The sequence below is a fragment of the Neovison vison genome, chromosome 8 (genome assembly GCF_020171115.1).
Source record: "Neovison vison isolate M4711 chromosome 8, ASM_NN_V1, whole genome shotgun sequence".
Taxonomy (NCBI): Eukaryota; Metazoa; Chordata; class Mammalia; order Carnivora; family Mustelidae; genus Neogale; species Neogale vison.
Window position 1 is genome coordinate 43,090,453 of NC_058098.1, and position 17,743 is coordinate 43,108,195.

At 46.5% G+C, this 17,743-nt stretch overlaps 1 protein-coding gene across 1 annotated transcript in view; it reads left to right on the forward strand.

Moving 5' to 3' along the window:
• KAT14 (lysine acetyltransferase 14) overlaps window positions 1-15,363 on the forward strand; it is a 33,749-nt gene extending 18,386 nt beyond the window's left edge. Inside the window, exons 7-10 of the mRNA XM_044263503.1 lie at window positions 8,280-8,416; window positions 9,277-9,452; window positions 10,965-11,155; window positions 14,664-15,363. Of these exons, the coding sequence (XP_044119438.1) occupies window positions 8,280-8,416; window positions 9,277-9,452; window positions 10,965-11,155; window positions 14,664-14,837 (678 nt within the window). The 3' untranslated portion in view covers window positions 14,838-15,363. The remainder of the gene's footprint in view (window positions 1-8,279; window positions 8,417-9,276; window positions 9,453-10,964; window positions 11,156-14,663) is intronic.
• Window positions 15,364-17,743: the final 2,380 nt, after the last annotated feature.

The following is a 17,743-nucleotide window of genomic DNA, read 5'->3' on the forward strand; positions in this document are numbered from 1 at the left end:
AGGGCATTTGCAGATGTAACTAGTTAAGATGAGGTCGCACTGGAGCAGGGTGGGCACTTAATCCAATATGACTGGTGTCCTTATGAGAAGGAGGGAAGAGACACAGAGACAGATTCAGGGAGACCTGCAGTTTACCCCTGTGCTCTCATGGAGCGCGTTCTTAGTGGCTTCAGGAGGAGAGCTGCCTGCGAAATAAAATTGGAGACTTTACATGATCAGAAGGCCCATGTGATGGTCAGGGCAGAGTAATGTTCCTATAAGCTAAGGGACACTGAGGATTGCTGGCATTACCAGGAGATAAGAGAAAGCATGGAGTGGATTCTTCCTTGGAATAGTCAGAGAGCACATGGCCCTGCTGACCCCATGCTTTCTGACTTCTGGTCTCTAGAATTGTGGAAGAGTAAGTTTGTTATTTAAGCCACCAGGTTTGTGGGCCATAGCTATGGCAGCCCCAGGAAACTCACATGGTCATGTTCTGGCTCCAGCACCTGTGACCCCTTTCTTAAGAAGTCTGTGTTCAAGGTCATTAGGCAGTCCTAGACGTCTGGGCAGGGGCACGGAGGCCCTCTGTTTCCTGCCTCCAGACTGATGTGCTTCCCTCCAGCTTGTAGGAGGTCAGAGTCTTCTGATCCAGGGATTGGGCAGGGAAGGAGTGGAGGAGTCTGAGAGTACGTGGTGAAACCCAGCTGAGCACTGATGAGATTCTGGGCTACAGCTCACTGAGTTTAGTAGATGGTCCAGCGTACCCTATGATCCTGTAATCGCACTGCTGGGTATTTATCCAAAAAATACAAACACATAAGCTCAGAGGGATACATGCACCCCTTTGTTTATTGCAACATTACTTACAATAGCCAAGCTATAGAACCAACCCAGGTGTCCACTGATAGATGAGTGGGTAAAGAACATGGGTTTTTTATACACATATATGTTTATAAATACGTGCGCGCGCACACATACACAGACACACACACACAGAGAGGAATATTACTCAGCTGTAAAAAAAAAAAAAGAATGACATCTTGCCATTTGCAACGATGTGGATGGAGCTAGAGAGCACAATGCTAAGCACAATGAGTCAGAGAAAGACAAATACCATGCGGTTTCACTCATTCGTGGAATTAAGATCAAATGAAGGGAAAAAAGATTAATCTAGAAACAGACTCTTAATTATAGAGAACAACTGCTGGTTGCTCCGGGGGTAGGGGGAAGAAGGGATTGGGGATTAAGGAGGGCACTTACGATGAAAAAAATAAAATGACAAAACTAAATAAAAGATGATGCACTGTAGCGGTGACTTAAGATGATGTCCTCAGTGTGCCTGCCCTCGAGTGACCCTTGTCACTCAGTAGTGGTCCCGGGACCTCCCTTCCTGGAGACTCACTGGCCCTTCCTCAGCGCTGAACCTTCAGTGTCCTGTGCCTCAGCTTCACCTTTCTGTAGGTTTACCCCCGTGCTGTCATGGAGCGCGTCCTTAGTGGCTTCAGGAGGAGAGCTGCCTGCGAAATTAGATTGGAGACGTTACATGATCAGAAGGCCTTGAACTTAAGCCAGAGTCCCCAGCCAGCGCTGGGACACCGAGAGACACCTGAGCAGTCCTGGTGGCAGTGCTCTCCCTTTTTGAGGGAGAACAAGGCTCAACCTGGATCTCTGTGTCCACACCCATTACAGAGGAGGATCCTTTGACGTGGACCCCCCCCCCGTCTCTTCTTTGGGGTCTTTCCCCCTGGGCCAGTCAGTCTTCCAGTCTTAGAACCCTGGTTACCACCTAGGGAATGGGGGATCCTAGCCTTCAACCTGTGGGACCCCTACCTCCGTGCCATGGAAGCAGGCCATCCAGAGTGCCGGTCACACCTTCTCTAGGGACGGGACGTCCAGACGTCCACGGGGAGGCAGGCACCTGGCAGCAGGGGCTGAGGGCTTGGGGCTCAGACTGCCCACAGCTTTTGCCTGCCTCTTTTTCTACTGCCTCGTTTTTCCCCAACTCCAGAGGAGTCTGGTGCTGCCCCCGGGTTTTAAGAGGATGCTGCAGTACAGATTGGCCTGCTTCTCACCTTCCCCAAAGCCAGCTTGGAATTTTGGCTTGGAAGCAGTTAGTATTTGTCCATCTGCTTCCCAGATGTTTCTTCCCCTGATCTTCCTATTTTTGTATCCTTCTCTTTTTTTCTAAAGTCTGATTCTATAGTTTTAGTGGGTTTGGGGAAGGGATAGAATTGTGTGATTAATCCCCCATCCTAACCTGGAATTTCAGTATCATTTTAATGCAGTTACACAGGGGAGCAGCTATCAGTGCATTGGCTCAATCCATACTCTTTCTTGTTCCCTGATAAATACAGTCATAGCTATAAATGTCCCTGTAATACTACACTAGCTATGACTTAGGACTTTTGGAATGACGTATTTATCAGTACTTAGCAGTTTGTATTTTTTCTCGTTATTTCCTCTGTAACCCGAGTTATTTAGTGCTTTTTGTTTTTTTGTTTTTTGCTTTTATTTTTAGATACGTAGGCATTTTTAAGGTCTCTTGTAATTGATTTAATTTCCAATCAGATTATGTTGTGGTCAGAGAAAATAGTGTATATGATGATGATTCTTAGTTATAAAGAAAATTACTTTTTGTAAGTTCTAACTTACGACATATGTTTATTTTTCTGTTAATTTTTTAATATTATCATGTAGTCTTTCTTCCAAACAGAATATTTTTGCATGCTCTTATCTTTTTTCTTTTGTATTATTTAGGTAGCAGTAAACCTCACTAAATTGTTTACGCTTATTTCCCATCGTTTCTCCCTAGATTATTTTTTGTTAGTCTACTTTTTAACAGTTCTAAAAAACATGGTCTTTGTGAGATTAATTTTGAATACCTGTATGTCTGAGATTATTTTCCTTTCACTCTTGCATTCAAATGATAGCATAGCTGGATATAAAATTGTTATTTTATTTTTCCTCAACATTTTGAAATTATCACTCCATTATCTTGCATACAGTGTTGCTGCTGAGAGTCTCACTGTTGGCTTATTCGTGTTTCTTTGTAGGTGGTCTCTTTCTTCCTCCTGCACCCTGGAAGCTTTCAGAATTGTATCTTCCTTTCCATTCTTTAATTCTATTTGTGCATTTAAAAAGTGTTTTTTGATCTCATTTATCTTGTTAGAGCATCTCCTTCAGTCACAGGCATCTTATATGCTTATTTGTTGTCAAAAACCACTAACCTCTGTGCTTCAGAGCCAAGTACCACACAAAGAGTTTGGGCTACAGAGGAACAATAGCCTTATGACTTTGCCCAGCTCAGGAGGCTGCAGCAGGCTGAGGAAGGGGCTGGGGGATTTTATAGGGAAACACAGGATCTAGCTGGTTTTGATGGGAATTGTGTCTGTGCCGCCAGCCTCTCGGACTAGTTTTCAGGACAGTACTGGCTTCCTGAAACAAAAGGCTGAGAAGGCGGGAGCGGTTGTGCAAGAGAGAAAGAAGCAAGGGGACTTGAAAAGTGAGCTTCCCTGAAGCCTCCGGGCAACCACTTTGACTTGTGTGCAACTTGATGCTTTTCTTCGGTTTCATCTTGACATTCATCCTGCCTTGGTTCTCTGAGCCTCCCAGATTTGTGGTTTTGGTGTGGTGTCTCATTAATTTGGCAAAGTTCTCTGTCATTACTGCTTTAAATATTTCTTCTGTTCCTTTCTCTCTTTTCGTTCTGGTATCCCTGTTATGTGTATTTTACACCTTTTGTGGTTGTAACACAGCTTTGGATATTCTGTTCTGTTCTGGTTTTTTTTTTTAGTCTTTTCTTCCTCTTTGATTTTCAGTTTTGGAAGTTCCTCTTGACATATTCTCAAGCTCGGAGGTCCTTTCTTCAACCATATCCAGTCTACTAATGAGCCCACCAAAGATAGTTCTGTATTTCTATTATGTTTTTGATCCCTAGCATTTCTTCTTGATTCTTTCTTAGCATTTCCATCTCCCTGGTTAAATTGCCCCTCTGTTCTTGGGTGTTGTCTACTTTGTCCAATAGAGCCCTTAACATGTTAATCATAGTTGTCTTAAATTCCTAGTCTAATAATTCCGACATCTCTGCCTTTGTCTGAGTCTAGTTCCGATGCTCGCTCTGTCTCTTCAGACAATGTCTTTTGCTTCTTAACATGCTTTTAATTTTTTGTTGAAAGCCAAATAGGATATCGCAGATTTAAAAAAACTGTGAAAAATAGGCCTGTAGTGGTATAGCAGTGAGATGTAGAGTGAGAAGCGTTCTATGGACCTATGATTAGTTCTCAGTGAACATGTGTTCCTGGGCTGTGACTATCACAGTGCTTCTCAGATTTGCCTCCCCAGTTAGGTGGCGTGGACTGGCAGGAGGGAGCTGGAGATGGCTAATTCCCTTTCCACAGGTTGGTTCGGTTCTGATGAAACCCAATGGGTCAGGACACCTGGTCCGGAAGGTGTCTGCCTTCGGCCCAGGTCATGATCCCAGGGTTCTGGGATCAAGCCCCACATGGGGCTTCTTGCTCAGTGGGGAGCCTGCTTCTCCCTCTGCCTGCCACTCCCCTTGCTTGTGCACGTGCGCGCGCGCGCTCTCTCTCTCTCTCTCTCTGACATATAAATAAATAATTAATTTAAAAAACCACACACAACCAATAGGTTAGGTTCTGGTAAAATAGTTTCTCTTGAGAGCAGACCTTGTTAAGAAGAACAAAGGACTTTGACGTATTTTCAAAACAGCTGCCTTTTCCCTGCTGGAAGCCTGAGGGGATTTTTCTTTGATCCTTACCATGAGAACCTGGTAGAGCTCCTGGAGGTAAAAGTCACAAAAATGTGCCCCCCCCACCCCCCTGTAGTTTTTTCTCCCCCTTCATCCACCCTGTGCCTCCAGTAATTTGTGGGTTTGTCCCTGGAGGTTTCTACTCTGCTCTTCTACTCTACTCTTCTCTGTATCCACCTGTTGGTCTTTTCAGTTTGTGGGGGAGTAATTCGCTCTGTGATTTCAGTTCTCTGAGGGATCTATGAAGAGTTGCTGATTCTCAGTTTGTTCAGACCCTGACTTGTCCACACATCCTTACCAATACTTACCTTTTTTAATTATAGCTGTCTTAGTGGGTGTCAAATGGTATCTCATTGTCATTTTGGTCTGCTTTTCTCTGATGACTGTTTATTTGCTTTTTGAAAACGCTTGTCTCTCTAGTAAATTATTCTGTCTTTTGCTGTGTACTTTGTTTACTTTGTTTTCTTTTCTTTTGCACTCCTTGTTGATGACATATCTTGAGTGTTTTTTTCCTTGTGAATGAATATTGTCTTGGTCTAACCAGGTGCCTTTGCTGGTGTATACACCTGAGGGAGGGGCAAAAGTCTGGTTCCTAGCATGTTATCCTCTTGGCAAGTTAGAATTCTCCAGCACTCCGGGTGTCCTGCCGTGACCCCTCCAGCCAGCACTTGCAGGCAAAGTTGACTGGCTGAGATCTACTCAGAGCAGAGCTTGCAAGAGGAAGTGGCCTGATCAAGAAGCACCTCCAGCCCCATCTGTGGTGGAAAGCCTTTCTCTGCTCTAGGCTGCCCTATGCTGCCTCACCTGTACCTGGCCTCCTTCGGTTTCTCCTGAGGTTTCTCAAAGCCTTTGTGTTCTATCTTCCTTCACACTCTTGTGGCATCTTTCAGGATGGGTTTGGGGAAGGGACCCAGCAGCCCACCTGGTGCTCCATTTTGTTTAGAACTGTAAGTTTGAAGAAACTCACTTAATATTTCCCAAACTTACCTGAGTTTGGGATGCTCCCCAGCGCCCCCCCTCATTTTGTCATTCAGCAAATGTTGAGTACTTCGTGTGTGCCAAGTACTCCTCTAGCTGGGGACGCTGCGGTGAATTAGGGCAGATGGTGCCCACCTGATGGAGCCGTGAAATGACAGGACTAACTAAATGGGATCATTTCCTGCAAGGTGGGTGCTGCAGTGGGTGGGAGAGCAGAAGGCCGCAGTACCACTTGGGACAGGGTGAGGACCTCCTCTCAGTGGAGGTAGCACTTAATCCCATCTTATCCACAAGGAGGACCTGGGTTGTAGAAGCCCCAGGTGCAGGCCCCAAGGCAGCAGATAGTTTGGTGTCTGGGGCTGGAGCCTAGTGATGGCAGAGGAAGTAGGTGGGAGATGAGGCCACAGAGGTAACAGGTAGATCCTGCAGTGAAAGGCAAGAACTTTATTTATTTATTTATTTATTTATTTTATTTATTTGACAGAGAGAGATCACAAGCAGACGGAGAGGCAGGCAGAGAGGGAGATAGAGGGAAGCAGGCTCCCCACTGAGCAGAGAGCCCGATGCGGGACTTGATCCCAGGACCCCGAGATCATGACCTGAGCCGAAGGCAGCGGCTTAACCTACTGAGCCACCCAGGCACCCCAAGGCAAGAACTTTAAATTGTAAGGGTAGTCACATAGGAGTTTTGACAAGGGAAGGGAATGTATTTGATTTTAAAAGAAGCATCTGACTCCATGTGGAGAATGGGTGATAAGGGGTGAGGGTGGCAGTGGGGAGACCCGTGGGAAGTGGTGGCAGTGATCCAGGCAGATGTTGCAGGTGGGCTAGGTGGAAAGAAGTCAGGGTACTGGATGACATCTCTGGAGTTCCACACAACTCACCTCGACACATGAGCCAGATCGTCCATCATGGGCCAGTGGTTCAGTGGCTGCTGTCTCCGTGGTCTATTGGTGCGTTGCAAATCACTCCAAAACTTAAGAGGCTTAAAGCAGTATTCCGTCCTTCTTCTGATTCTATGGGTTGACTAGGCTCAGCTGGATGGTGATTCTACCCCACGCGCTAAAGGCTGAGGTCGGCCCTGTGGCTGCCTTCAGCAGGGACCTCGGTCAGGATTGGAATGACCAGGATGGGCTTCCCTTCCTCCAGAGCCCATCTCCATGGGGCCTCTAGACATTCCAGGGTCCAGCCTGGACACCATGGCAGCTGGACTGGGAGAGAGAGTGGAAGCTGCCGGTCCTCTTAAGGCCTGGGCTCAAGGTACCAAAATGTTACTTCTGATACTTTGTCATTGGTCAAGGCCTGTTGCAAGGCCCACCCAGGTTCAAGGGGAGGGAATGGTCTCTGCCACTTGATAGGAGGAGCCACATGTCCTCATGGGTGCAGGAAGAAGTGTTGAGGCTGTCTTTGGAAACTATATGCCATAGCTCTGAATCTCCCTCTTAAACTTTTTTGAAAGTCCTGGAAGAATTTCAGAGTCATCCTTTAAAAGTTTTTGTGTTTTTTTTTTTAAATTTTATTTATTTATTTGACAGTCCGAGATCACAGGTAGGTAGAGTGGCAGGCAGAGAGAGAGGGGTAGCAGGCTCCCCGCTGAGCAGAGCCCGATGCAGGGCTCGATCCCAGGATCCTGGGATCATGACCTGAGCCGAAGGCAGAGGCTTAACCCACTGAGCCACCCAGACGCCCCTGAAAGTTTTGGTGTCCATTTGGGGAAAATAATGAGAGCAAATTATAAAAGAAGGAATTCTTTCTCTCCTTCCAACAAAGTTATTTTCTAAGCTAAAGAGCAAACGGACTCTCCAAAAGCAAGTCAGTTTTCTAAACTTCATCCAGCCCTTGGCAAACCACTTTATAAATGTGCCTTTGAATCTTCCATCTGGACTCTTTGCTGTAAAACCCTAATTGCACATGTTCCGTTCCTACATGACTGGGGGCCCTGGAGCAGCGCTCTGGGAAACAGACATCTCTGGGCTCCCAGGGTGAATCCCACCTGTTCCTCTCGGACACCCACCTGAGGAGCACAGTGGGCCTCTCCGCTGTCGTGATTTGGCGTAAGGACGATGGTCTATGTCAGTCCTGCTCCTGTCAGGTGTACTCAGTGGAGCAGAGGCCTGTTTTACTAAACCCACACACAGGGTTGCTGCTGCTCTGCGGATACCAGCCGACTCCTGTGCCGTGACCCACGTGAGTGGGTTACCATCTGACAACTGGACTGGAGGTGTCAAGAGGGCAGAATGCAGCTGACAGAAACTGTAAATCCAGAGCTCAGTCCTGCTTTCCACTCACTCCAGTGGCTGAAAATTTTTAAGTAACTTTAAAATTGATTAAATTATCTCAAATTTAAACTGTTGTAACCAGGATCGGCTTTTCGTATCTGATCTTATGCAGAGGTACCTATGAGGTTTGTATTGCACATCGAACATTCTGAATAAGCAATAAGAAAGACCTATTTTCTGACACATAAAAAAGTCCTATGTACTAATCTGTGAAATTAAACCCATCTTTTGAGTGACTTTATTTCTGCATAACCAGCATTTCTTTCTCGTAGACTGCCTTGCCATCCAGGAAAGGGTTTCGGCACCAGACCACTAGGTTTCTGTATCGTTTGGTGGGATCTGAAGATATGGCCGTGGACCAGAGTATTGTCAGCCCTTACACCTCTCGGATCCTGAAGCCATACATCAGGTACATGGGCAAGAGCTGTGATGTTGAGCATGTTATGAGGAATGGAGTTGGTGGCTTCTACACCCTGGTCCTCCACAGCAGTGAGTCCACACCCTCCCCTGGGAACAGGCATCAACACAGACTGAGTCTGTGCTCCACGTCCAGTCTTATCCTTAGCTTGTTTCGACTGTAGTTTTTGGCAGAAAGGACAGTCCTTTGAAAGAAATGTAAAAAACAAGAATAATAAGTTAACTCCATTAGATTTCTTTATGAGTGTTATACTCATTGTGTTTCTTTTCAGTTTTAAAGTTGTATATATTTGGTAGTCTGTTAAATGAAAAAAATGGGAGAGTTGTCTCAGTTGGGCTTAGTCTGGGGGTGATGAGGAGTCTCATTGTCTAGCAGTGCTGTGGAAGCTGAGCTGACTAGCGAGGCCCCGGTTCTGTCTTGAGAAGGTGTGTTTGTGGCCCATACTTGAGGCAGAGTCATGTGATCCTCCTTGCCCCGCACTGCCGTCTGCGCCCGGCCTGTGGAGGCGGTGTGCGAGCCTGCCCCCGCGGCCCCGGCAGCGCTGGGCCCTCCCTCGCTGGCCTCGGTCCTGGGCCAGAGCGCTGGCTTGAGTCAGGCTGCTGTTTGGTCCCTCCCTCTGTTCATGAAAGCTCGCCAGCACAAATAGGGTTCCTGTCAGGTGCAGAGGCGAATTTTAAATTTCATACCAGAAAGTATCAGGCTTTCAAGTTGTCAAGGTATCTACCACAGAAAGTAACATAAGTTAACTTGGAATTTCAGGCCAAGTAAGGAGTTTATGTGAATCACTTGGCTAGGAATGACATTGTATATTTTTCTTGACTCGACTCTTGTTTTTTTCTGCGGTCCTGGAGGCGTGATTATGAAACAAAGCCACCCAAACTGCAGCTCCTGTCACAGATTCGTTCCCACCTGCACAGGAGTGACCCTCACTGGACGCCGGAAGCCGAGGCACCTCTTGATTACTGTTATGTCCGGCCAAATCACATCCCAACGATAAACTCCATGTGTCAGGAGTTTTTCTGGCCTGGTATGTTCCCCCTCCCAAACTAGGCAGATCTGTTTTCTGTTTGGTTCACTTTAGTGATATTTTTAAATTAGTGTATGTCATGCGACTCTAAAACCTTTACTCATGATTTCATTTAGTTTGTCTCTGCTAAGATAGGAATAGTAAAATATGAACACCTCTTTCTTCCTAAGATCAAGAAGAAGCCAGCAGTTAAAGTAATAAACAGTCTTTTCGTATGTTTCTCTTTCTTGTCTCTCTCCACTTCCAGAATAAAAGATTCATCCTGTTTTGCTTCTATATATACCAGGTAATATCTACCTGGTATCAGTGGTACACTGATTGGTACCTTGGGCCTGTTGGGACACTTTTGATTTTTTGCCTAATAATTCTGTAATTTTGTTTATTTAGCTATTCCTTTGGGAGAGTGTTAATAAAGCCAAAGGCATTTTTAAAAAACCAAGTATCCCAATTGCAGACTTTATTTATTTATTTATTTATTTTTAAAGATTTTATTTATTTATCAGAGAGAGAGAGAACAGGCAGATAGAGGGGCAGGCATAGGCAGAGGGAGAAGCAGGCTCCCTGCCAAGCAACGAGCCCAATGTGAGACTCGTTCCCAGGATGCTGGGATAATGACCTGAGCCGAAGGCAGCCGCTTAACCAACTGAGCCACCCACGTGTCCCCCAATTGCAGACTTTAAAAATAAGAGTAAACCCAATATGACTTGTTATTTTATCAGCCTGAATATATTGTCTCTCTGCAGACCAGAGCCACCAAGTAGAGGAGTGAACACGTTTTCATTGCTAAATATAAACATGTTCTTTGTGGATCTGTCTTACCGCGCTGCTTTGAAACGCAAAGGAAATATTACAGATGTTAGATAAGATTTCATTGGGATTAGAGCTGTGTCATCTTTGTTGTCTGATAATCATGTAACAGTGCACGTGTGGTGGCAGAGTTGTGTTCATCTTTTAGGAGTGGTATGGGGGCCAAAAGGAACATTCCAGGAGCATCTCCTACTTCCTGACCTTACTCTGGGTGCCTCCATACCTTATACATGCAATCATTATTTGTTTATCCACACAACAGTATGGGCGCTCGGGTCTTTGCTCCCACCCTGTGAGGTCTGGGTGTGCAGACGCTGAGGCCCACATCTAGTAGGTGTCAGCTGACACACACTGCAAAGGAGGCTAAGTTCAAAGGCAGGTATGTCCAGTTTTAGCCTGTGCATTCTCCACTACCGACCCTATCTTTCTTCTCTTCTTGTCAAACATGTACTTAGAAAAGACATACACGGAATCATAGAATATGTGGTCTTTTCTGACTGCATTGCTTCACTTAGCATGTTAGTTTCACTTTTATTTTTATGATCTGAATGTATGGTGTCTATGCTAATATCTCTGTCTTCAGTTTTGTTTTTTGATTTTTGGTTTTTTTTAGCATGCAGGTGTAGTTGTAAGTACAGACTGAACAGCTTGGTCTTAATTCCAGAAGGTATCCAGTTTGAATCTCCAATTATCTCTTTTCTTTAGGCATTGACCTGTCTGAGTGCCTGCAGTATCCAGACTTCAGTGTTGTTGTCCTTTATAAAAAAGTCATCATTGCCTTTGGCTTCATGGTTCCCGACGTGAAGTACAATGAAGCTTACATTTCATTTCTGTTTGTCCACCCTGAATGGAGAAGAGCAGGGATTGCAACATTCATGATTTACCATCTGATTCAGGTAAGCTGTGCTGCCAGCTGGCCTTTGGGCTCCTTCAGGAATACGTGGAAGAGAGATGGAGGGACAGTGCTGGGCTGAGCCTTCCTAGCACGGCCGAACAGAATGGGTGGTCTCAGAAACCCAGTGCGAAAACATCCCTCCTGAGGCTCTTACCACACACAGATAAAAATCTTCCCCCTCTAGAATAAGATCGCTGTTCAGGCCCAGGCTTCAAAGAAACTAGTTGTAAACATGTATAGTAAATAAAATGAGGTAATTCCAGAACTGAGAGCCCAAAACCCTCATAGGACCCATATTATATTGGTAACTGCTGCTGCTCTTAGGGACCCACCGCGTGACTCTGAGGAGTGGAAGTGGAACTGTGGCCTTTAGGGGTTTTTCTTCTTAGTGAGGTATAACTGACATACAAAGCGTCCTCGTCTCAGCTGTACAGTGTGATGATTCCATACTTGTATATGTTGTGAAACAACACTGGCACCACACGGAGTTACGTAGCTACAAACATTTGTTTTCTTGGGATGAGAACCTTTAAGATCACTTCTCTTAGCAACTTTCATTTATGCAGTGCAGCATTGTAAACGCTAGTGTCCGTGCTTTACGGGACATCCCCAGGACTGCCTTGTTTTATAACCTACAAGTCTGTTCCTTTGGACGCCCCTGCAGCCAGTTCACCTGCCCCCAACCCCGCTGCTGGCAGCTACCAGTCTGTTGTCTGTATCTGTGAGTTCAGCTTTTATTGTTTGTTTTTTAGATTCTGAGAGCTAAATGAGATCATACGGTGCCTGTTTTTGTCTTCTTTCACCGAGGATAATCCCACCTGTGCAACTGCAAAACTTTTTAAGCATTTTTAAACATTTTAGCAAAACTGTCTCAACCAAGACCATATATTCTCTTATTGCTGATTATTCTTCACTTTACTGTCACTGTACAAGCTGTGTAAGTTTTTAAGACTTGATTTTAGTATTGAATTATAATTCATCTTTTGATATCTCTGTACCACTGTTGAAGAAAATATACCATATACTTATATATTAACATCAGAAAAACATGTAAGGAATTCCTCTCTCAGAATCTTTCTGGTAAACTTTTATTTCAGAACCATTTGGCTGGGGCACCTGGGGGGCTCAGGTGGTTTAAGTGTCTGCCTTCGTCTCAGGTCATGATCTCAAGATCCTGGGATCTAGCCCCGCGTTGGGCTCCCTGCTCAGCAGGGAGTCTGCTTCTCTCTCTCCCACTGTGTGCTTTCTCTCTCTTTTTCTGTCAAATAAATAAATAAATAAATAAATCTTTTTTTAAAAAAAAAAAAGAAAGAAAGAAACCTTTTGGCAAGGAGGATTGTGTGTTACATGGGCAAGATTCCTTTTTAAAAATTTTTTTTATTATTATTTATTATTATTTTTATTAACATATAGTGTATTATTAGCCCCAGGGGTACAGGTCTGTGAATCATCAGGCCTACACATTTCACAGCACTCATCATAGCACATACCCTCCCAATGTCCAAAGCAAGATTCCTTTTAAATAGAGGAAGGAGAGGGACACCTGAGTGGCTCAGTGGATTAAGCCTCTGTCTTCGGCTCAGGTCATGATCCCAGGGTCCTGGAATCGAGTCCCACACGGGGCTTTCTGCTCAACAGGGAGTCTGCTTCCCTCTCTCTCTGCCTGCCTCTCTGCCTACTTGCGATCTCTGTCAAATAAATAAATAAAATCTTTAAAAATAGAGGAAGGAGAAGATAAAATGTCATTTTCCAGTTTTTATTATTTTATTTTTATTATTTATTATTATTTTTAAAGATTTTATTTGAGAGAGAGAGAGACCAGAAGCGAGAGAGAGCATGAGCAGGGGTGAGGGGTGGAGGGAGAGAGAGAAAGAAGCAGACTCCCCACTGAGCGGGGATTCCCAACATAGGACTCGATTCCGGCACACCGGGATCATGACCTGAACCAAAGACAGACACTTAACCGACTGAGCCACCCAAGCACCCTGTTTTCCCAGTTTTTCATGAAATGTGCTTAACACTTCCCAGATGCCAGCTGGAACTTAGAAGCGTTTTCTTTTTTTTTTTTTTTTTTTTAAAGATTTTTTTTTTTTATTTTATTTATTTGAGAGAGAGAGAGAATGAGCGAGGAGAAGGTCAGAGAGTGAAGCAGACTCCCCATGGAGCTGGGAGCCCGATGTGGGACTCGATCCCGGGACTCCAGGATCACGCCCTGAGCCGGAGGCAGTCGTTTAACCAACTGCGCCACCCAGGCATCCCTAGAAGCATTTTCTAAAAGTTGGTTTCCTCTCTCCCTACTTGGCAGTTAGTATGTGCTCCCTTGTGTGGTGCTATGATGAGACTCAGTTGTACCATACCCTATCCCACAGGCCTCAGAGCCTCGCCTTTCCCCCACCAGCAGGGGCCTGCGGGCGGCCCTAGGGTCTGCAGGCAGCTCAGGGGTGACACTTCCGTGTGTGTGCCTATAGAAGGCGTGGTGCAGGGTCGGTACTGAGCGCTCAGCGGGTGGGGGCAGGAGTGTTCACCCTTGTGAGCAGGGCCCCGCCCTTGGCCAACCCATAAACCCCAGGCCCAGACAGAGCCACTCAGCTGGGCAGTAGTACCCAATGGTGCCGTGGCTGGATCAGGCGCAGGTACACAAGCATCACGCTATAAAATTAATGTCCTGCACTCGCAGCAGTGCTGTGGGCCCAGAATGTGAGTGAAGCAAAGGAAAGAGGAGAGCTGTCTACCTGACAGGGCTCTTACATCTAGGCCTGGGAGGAAACGGGGATTACAAAATCTCAGGACCCTGCCAACCTCAGTATTTTGGTGCCTTCCTCATTAGAACGTGGGGTCTTAGTTTATATGACTTTGGTTCTGATTAAGAATCTTAAGAATTTGCCTGGGATTGATAGGATGAGGGTCACTCTTTCCCCCTATGATTAGGGCAGTGCTGAATACAGAAACCTTGAGCAGTTCTGTCCGTTTGGGAGGGATGGCAGGGGGCCTGTGGGATTCAGAAGGTTTGTACCGGGTCCTTAGGTCTCATAACTAGACAAAAGTCCCAATACCTCGTATCTTGCCTCGTAACTTAGCATCTTTTCTAGTGGGTGTAGGAAGGGCATTGTTACAAGTTTGAGTGCAAGATAACATCTAGTTTTAAAAAGCAGAACTGCTCATCTTGTTCTCTACTTCTTCAAGATTGTCAGAGGGCCAGGTATTGATGTGTGTGATATTTGGAAGTGTAACTGAAGTATAAACAGAGTAATCCAGTTAACAGTACACTGTCCCCGGGCCCTTTGCTTCGGAGAGCAAAAACACCCAGCGCGCCATCCATTTCCTCAGTCTCGAGTGTTTCCGTGAGTGTGGGCCTCGGCCGCAGACAGTGACCAGGGCTCCCAGCTGTCACCCGCCCTGCTGTCCCCGGTTGCCATAACTACCTACCTCTACTTCACAGACTTCCCTCACCTACTCACTTCCCTCAGGCTCTTTGATTCTCATTGGGTACTTTTCCACGCCTTTGGCAGACCTGCATGGGCAAGGATGTGACCCTTCACGTCTCAGCAAGCAACCCTGCTATGCTGCTCTACCAGAAGTTTGGCTTCAAGACTGAAGAATACGTCTTAGATTTCTACGATAAGTATTACCCCTTGGAGAGTACAGAGTGTAAACACGCTTTCTTCCTGAGGCTTCGGCGCTGAGGTGAACGCGGCGCTCCACAGAGACACGTGTGCTGCTCGAGGTGGGTCCTCACCTGGGCCCACGGGCATGTGCTCCTGTCCCCATGGGCCCTCATCCCAGATGTTCCACCGGAGGCTAGACAGGCGGTGGGCAGTGGGACTGAGGAGCCAGCAGCCCTTCAGCCAAAGCGCTGTCCTGTGCACCTGCTGAGGCCTCAGCCCCCATCTCGGGACTCCACCAGAACTGAACGATGCCGCTGCCTGCCCTCCACGCGGCAGCTTGTGGTAATAAAGGAGTCTAAACTAATGTTCTCCTACTGTAAAGGGTGAGGAAATGTGGTAGCCGTGAATGATTGAGGCTGTGCCCACGGGGCAGTAACCCATCAGGGATGGCGGGAGATCCAGCCCTCAGAGGGAGGCCAGCACTGTCCCAGCCATCAGTGAGCCGTCATTGAACCCTTGAGCCCCGGAGAACTTCTAGGGCACTGAGCTTCTGCCGTCTCTCCCTGACTTTGGCCCCGGTCGAAATAAACAGAGTGTTTGTGTCCACGCGCGTCACCTGCTCTGCTGTTAGCATCTCCCGCTAGGGGACCCTTTCTCCCCGTGCCTGTGTGGCTGGTTTGGGGCGGCAGCGAGACTGTGCTGCTGGCTGGAGGTGGGGGAGGGGGAGGCAGAGCCAGCTGGGGACAGAGCCTGTGTTGTCTGCAGGGCCAGGCTGTTGGGTTGGGGGGGCGGGTGTTAGAGATGGACTGTCAGGCGGGCTGTTTTGGATCCAGCAGGAGCTTTTCCAAAAGTATCAGATGTTCTCAGATAAAAAATCTTTCCTTGTGACAGTCTATGGCCAGAGCTTCATTCTAACCAATTTGCTTTCAGACTCTCTTGAATGAAGAGCATTGGTTCTTAACTTGTAGGGACACGGATCCCTGTGAGAATCCAAAGAAAACTGAACACTCTCTAGAAAACTGTGCATGCACATTTAAAATCTCGCCTCCGAGATCTGTCAGGAGCCTGTTCTAGGGGCCACGCTTAGCACCAGCCCACATCCCTTCTCTCAGGAGGACCTCGCTGCTGGTCTGTGTGAGCGCCACCTGGTCGTCCTTGGAGAGCAGCTCAGGCTCCAGGCCACCCTGTGAGGGCCGGGAGCAGTTTCCCTCCCTCCCTCCCTCCTCTTCTTTTCCTCTCTCCCTCCTGCCTTTCTTCCTGAGGATTCTCTACCTTTTAAAGATTTGGGGATTATGACCCAACAGGTAACATGATTTTCCAAACTCAGAAACCAGCTTGTGGTTGTTATATGTGAACAGCAAGCATTTGCTGCAAAATGTGGCGGAAGCAACCATCTTCGTACCTTCAAGGAGCTGAGGAATTCTGTAATTGCCTTAACCAACTCTTTGTTTTGCATTTTTAGTTTTTATTTCTTGAAGGATTTTATTTTTACGTGAACTCTATACCCCATATGGGGCTCGAACTTCAACCCTGAGATCAAGAGTTGACACAGCCAGCTGTGCACTCCACATTTTTTTTTTTTTTTTTAAGATTTTACTTATTTGGGCGCCTGGGTGGCTCAGTGGGTTAAGCCGCTGCCTTCGGCTCAGGTCATGATCTCAGGGTCCTGGGATCGAGTCCCATATCGGGCTCTCTGCTCAGCAGGGAGCCTGCTTCCCTCTCTCTCTCTCTCTGCCTGCCTCTCCGTCTACTTGTGATTTCTCTCTGTCAAATAAATAAATAAAATCTTTAATAAAAAAAAAAAGATTTTACTTATTTATTTATTTTGACAGAGAGATACAGCGAGAGAGAGAACATAAGCAGGAGCAGAAGGAGAGGGAGAAGCAGGTACCCACTGTGCAGGGAGCCCAGTGTGGGGCTCCATCCCAGGGCCTTGGGATCATGACCTGAGCTGAAGGCAGATGCTCAATGAGTGAGCCACCCGGACGCCCCACCCACGTTTTTAAATTATGGTGCAGCAACCCTCCAACACCACTCAGATTCAGTGATATTCAAGATTTTCGCCACATTTGATTCATCTGTCCTTTGCTAAATATTTTAAGGGAATCCCAGATATCATATAATTTCATACCTACTTTGGTAGATATTTCTAAAAAATAGGGATATTTTCTTACATAACCTTAATGCCTACTACCACTCACAAGGTGAACCCATTTTCAGAATTAGCTAGTAGTCAGTATGTGGTTACACTTAGGGGTTGTCTCAAAAGTGCCTTCACAGCGGTTGGTTTGGGTCAGTGTCCCAACTGGGGGTCACACGGGTGACAGTCTGTTCGTGTAGATGTGCCCTGCCCTACTGCAGTCCTGCTCCGGCGTCGGGCCTGGGCTGCCTCCAGAGATGGGCCTGGTGACCCCAGCAGAACAAGCAGCTGCTGGTTTTAGTATATGTGCTGCCGAAGCGAGCACGGCAGCTGCTGGTTTTGATCTGCCTTTGGCCTTCCCCCAGGCTGACACCATAGAAACCTTCAACCACCCTCTGGAAGTGATCCCAGTGCCTAGGGCAGTGGCTGAGGTGTGGAAGAGTCTGCTCAAATCAAATCTCAAAGTTACAATTTATTTTGAAACTTCAGAATTCCCAAGGAAGGAGGAGGGCTTGTTTTTTTGTTTTACAAAAGCAGGTGTGCGTTTTAAAAAAGCTGAGGAGCCCCATCTTCAGCTGTGTGTTCCTGAGGAGTCTGGATTGTCCTTGACCAGTAGCCAGACCTCCCTGCCCCTGGGAGGTGGCCTGTGGTAGCTGAATCGGCTTTCAGGGCCCCCATGCAGGTGGGAGTGAGACCAGAATTAACCATGTCCTTATTTACCTAGAGTCTTTTACGGAGGTTGAGCTCTTTGCGGGAGGATGTTTGAGAACCAGAATCGTAATTTCAAATTTTCTAAAATTTAGTTAACGTGCTTTATGCGAAATGCACATCACCTAAAAGCCAC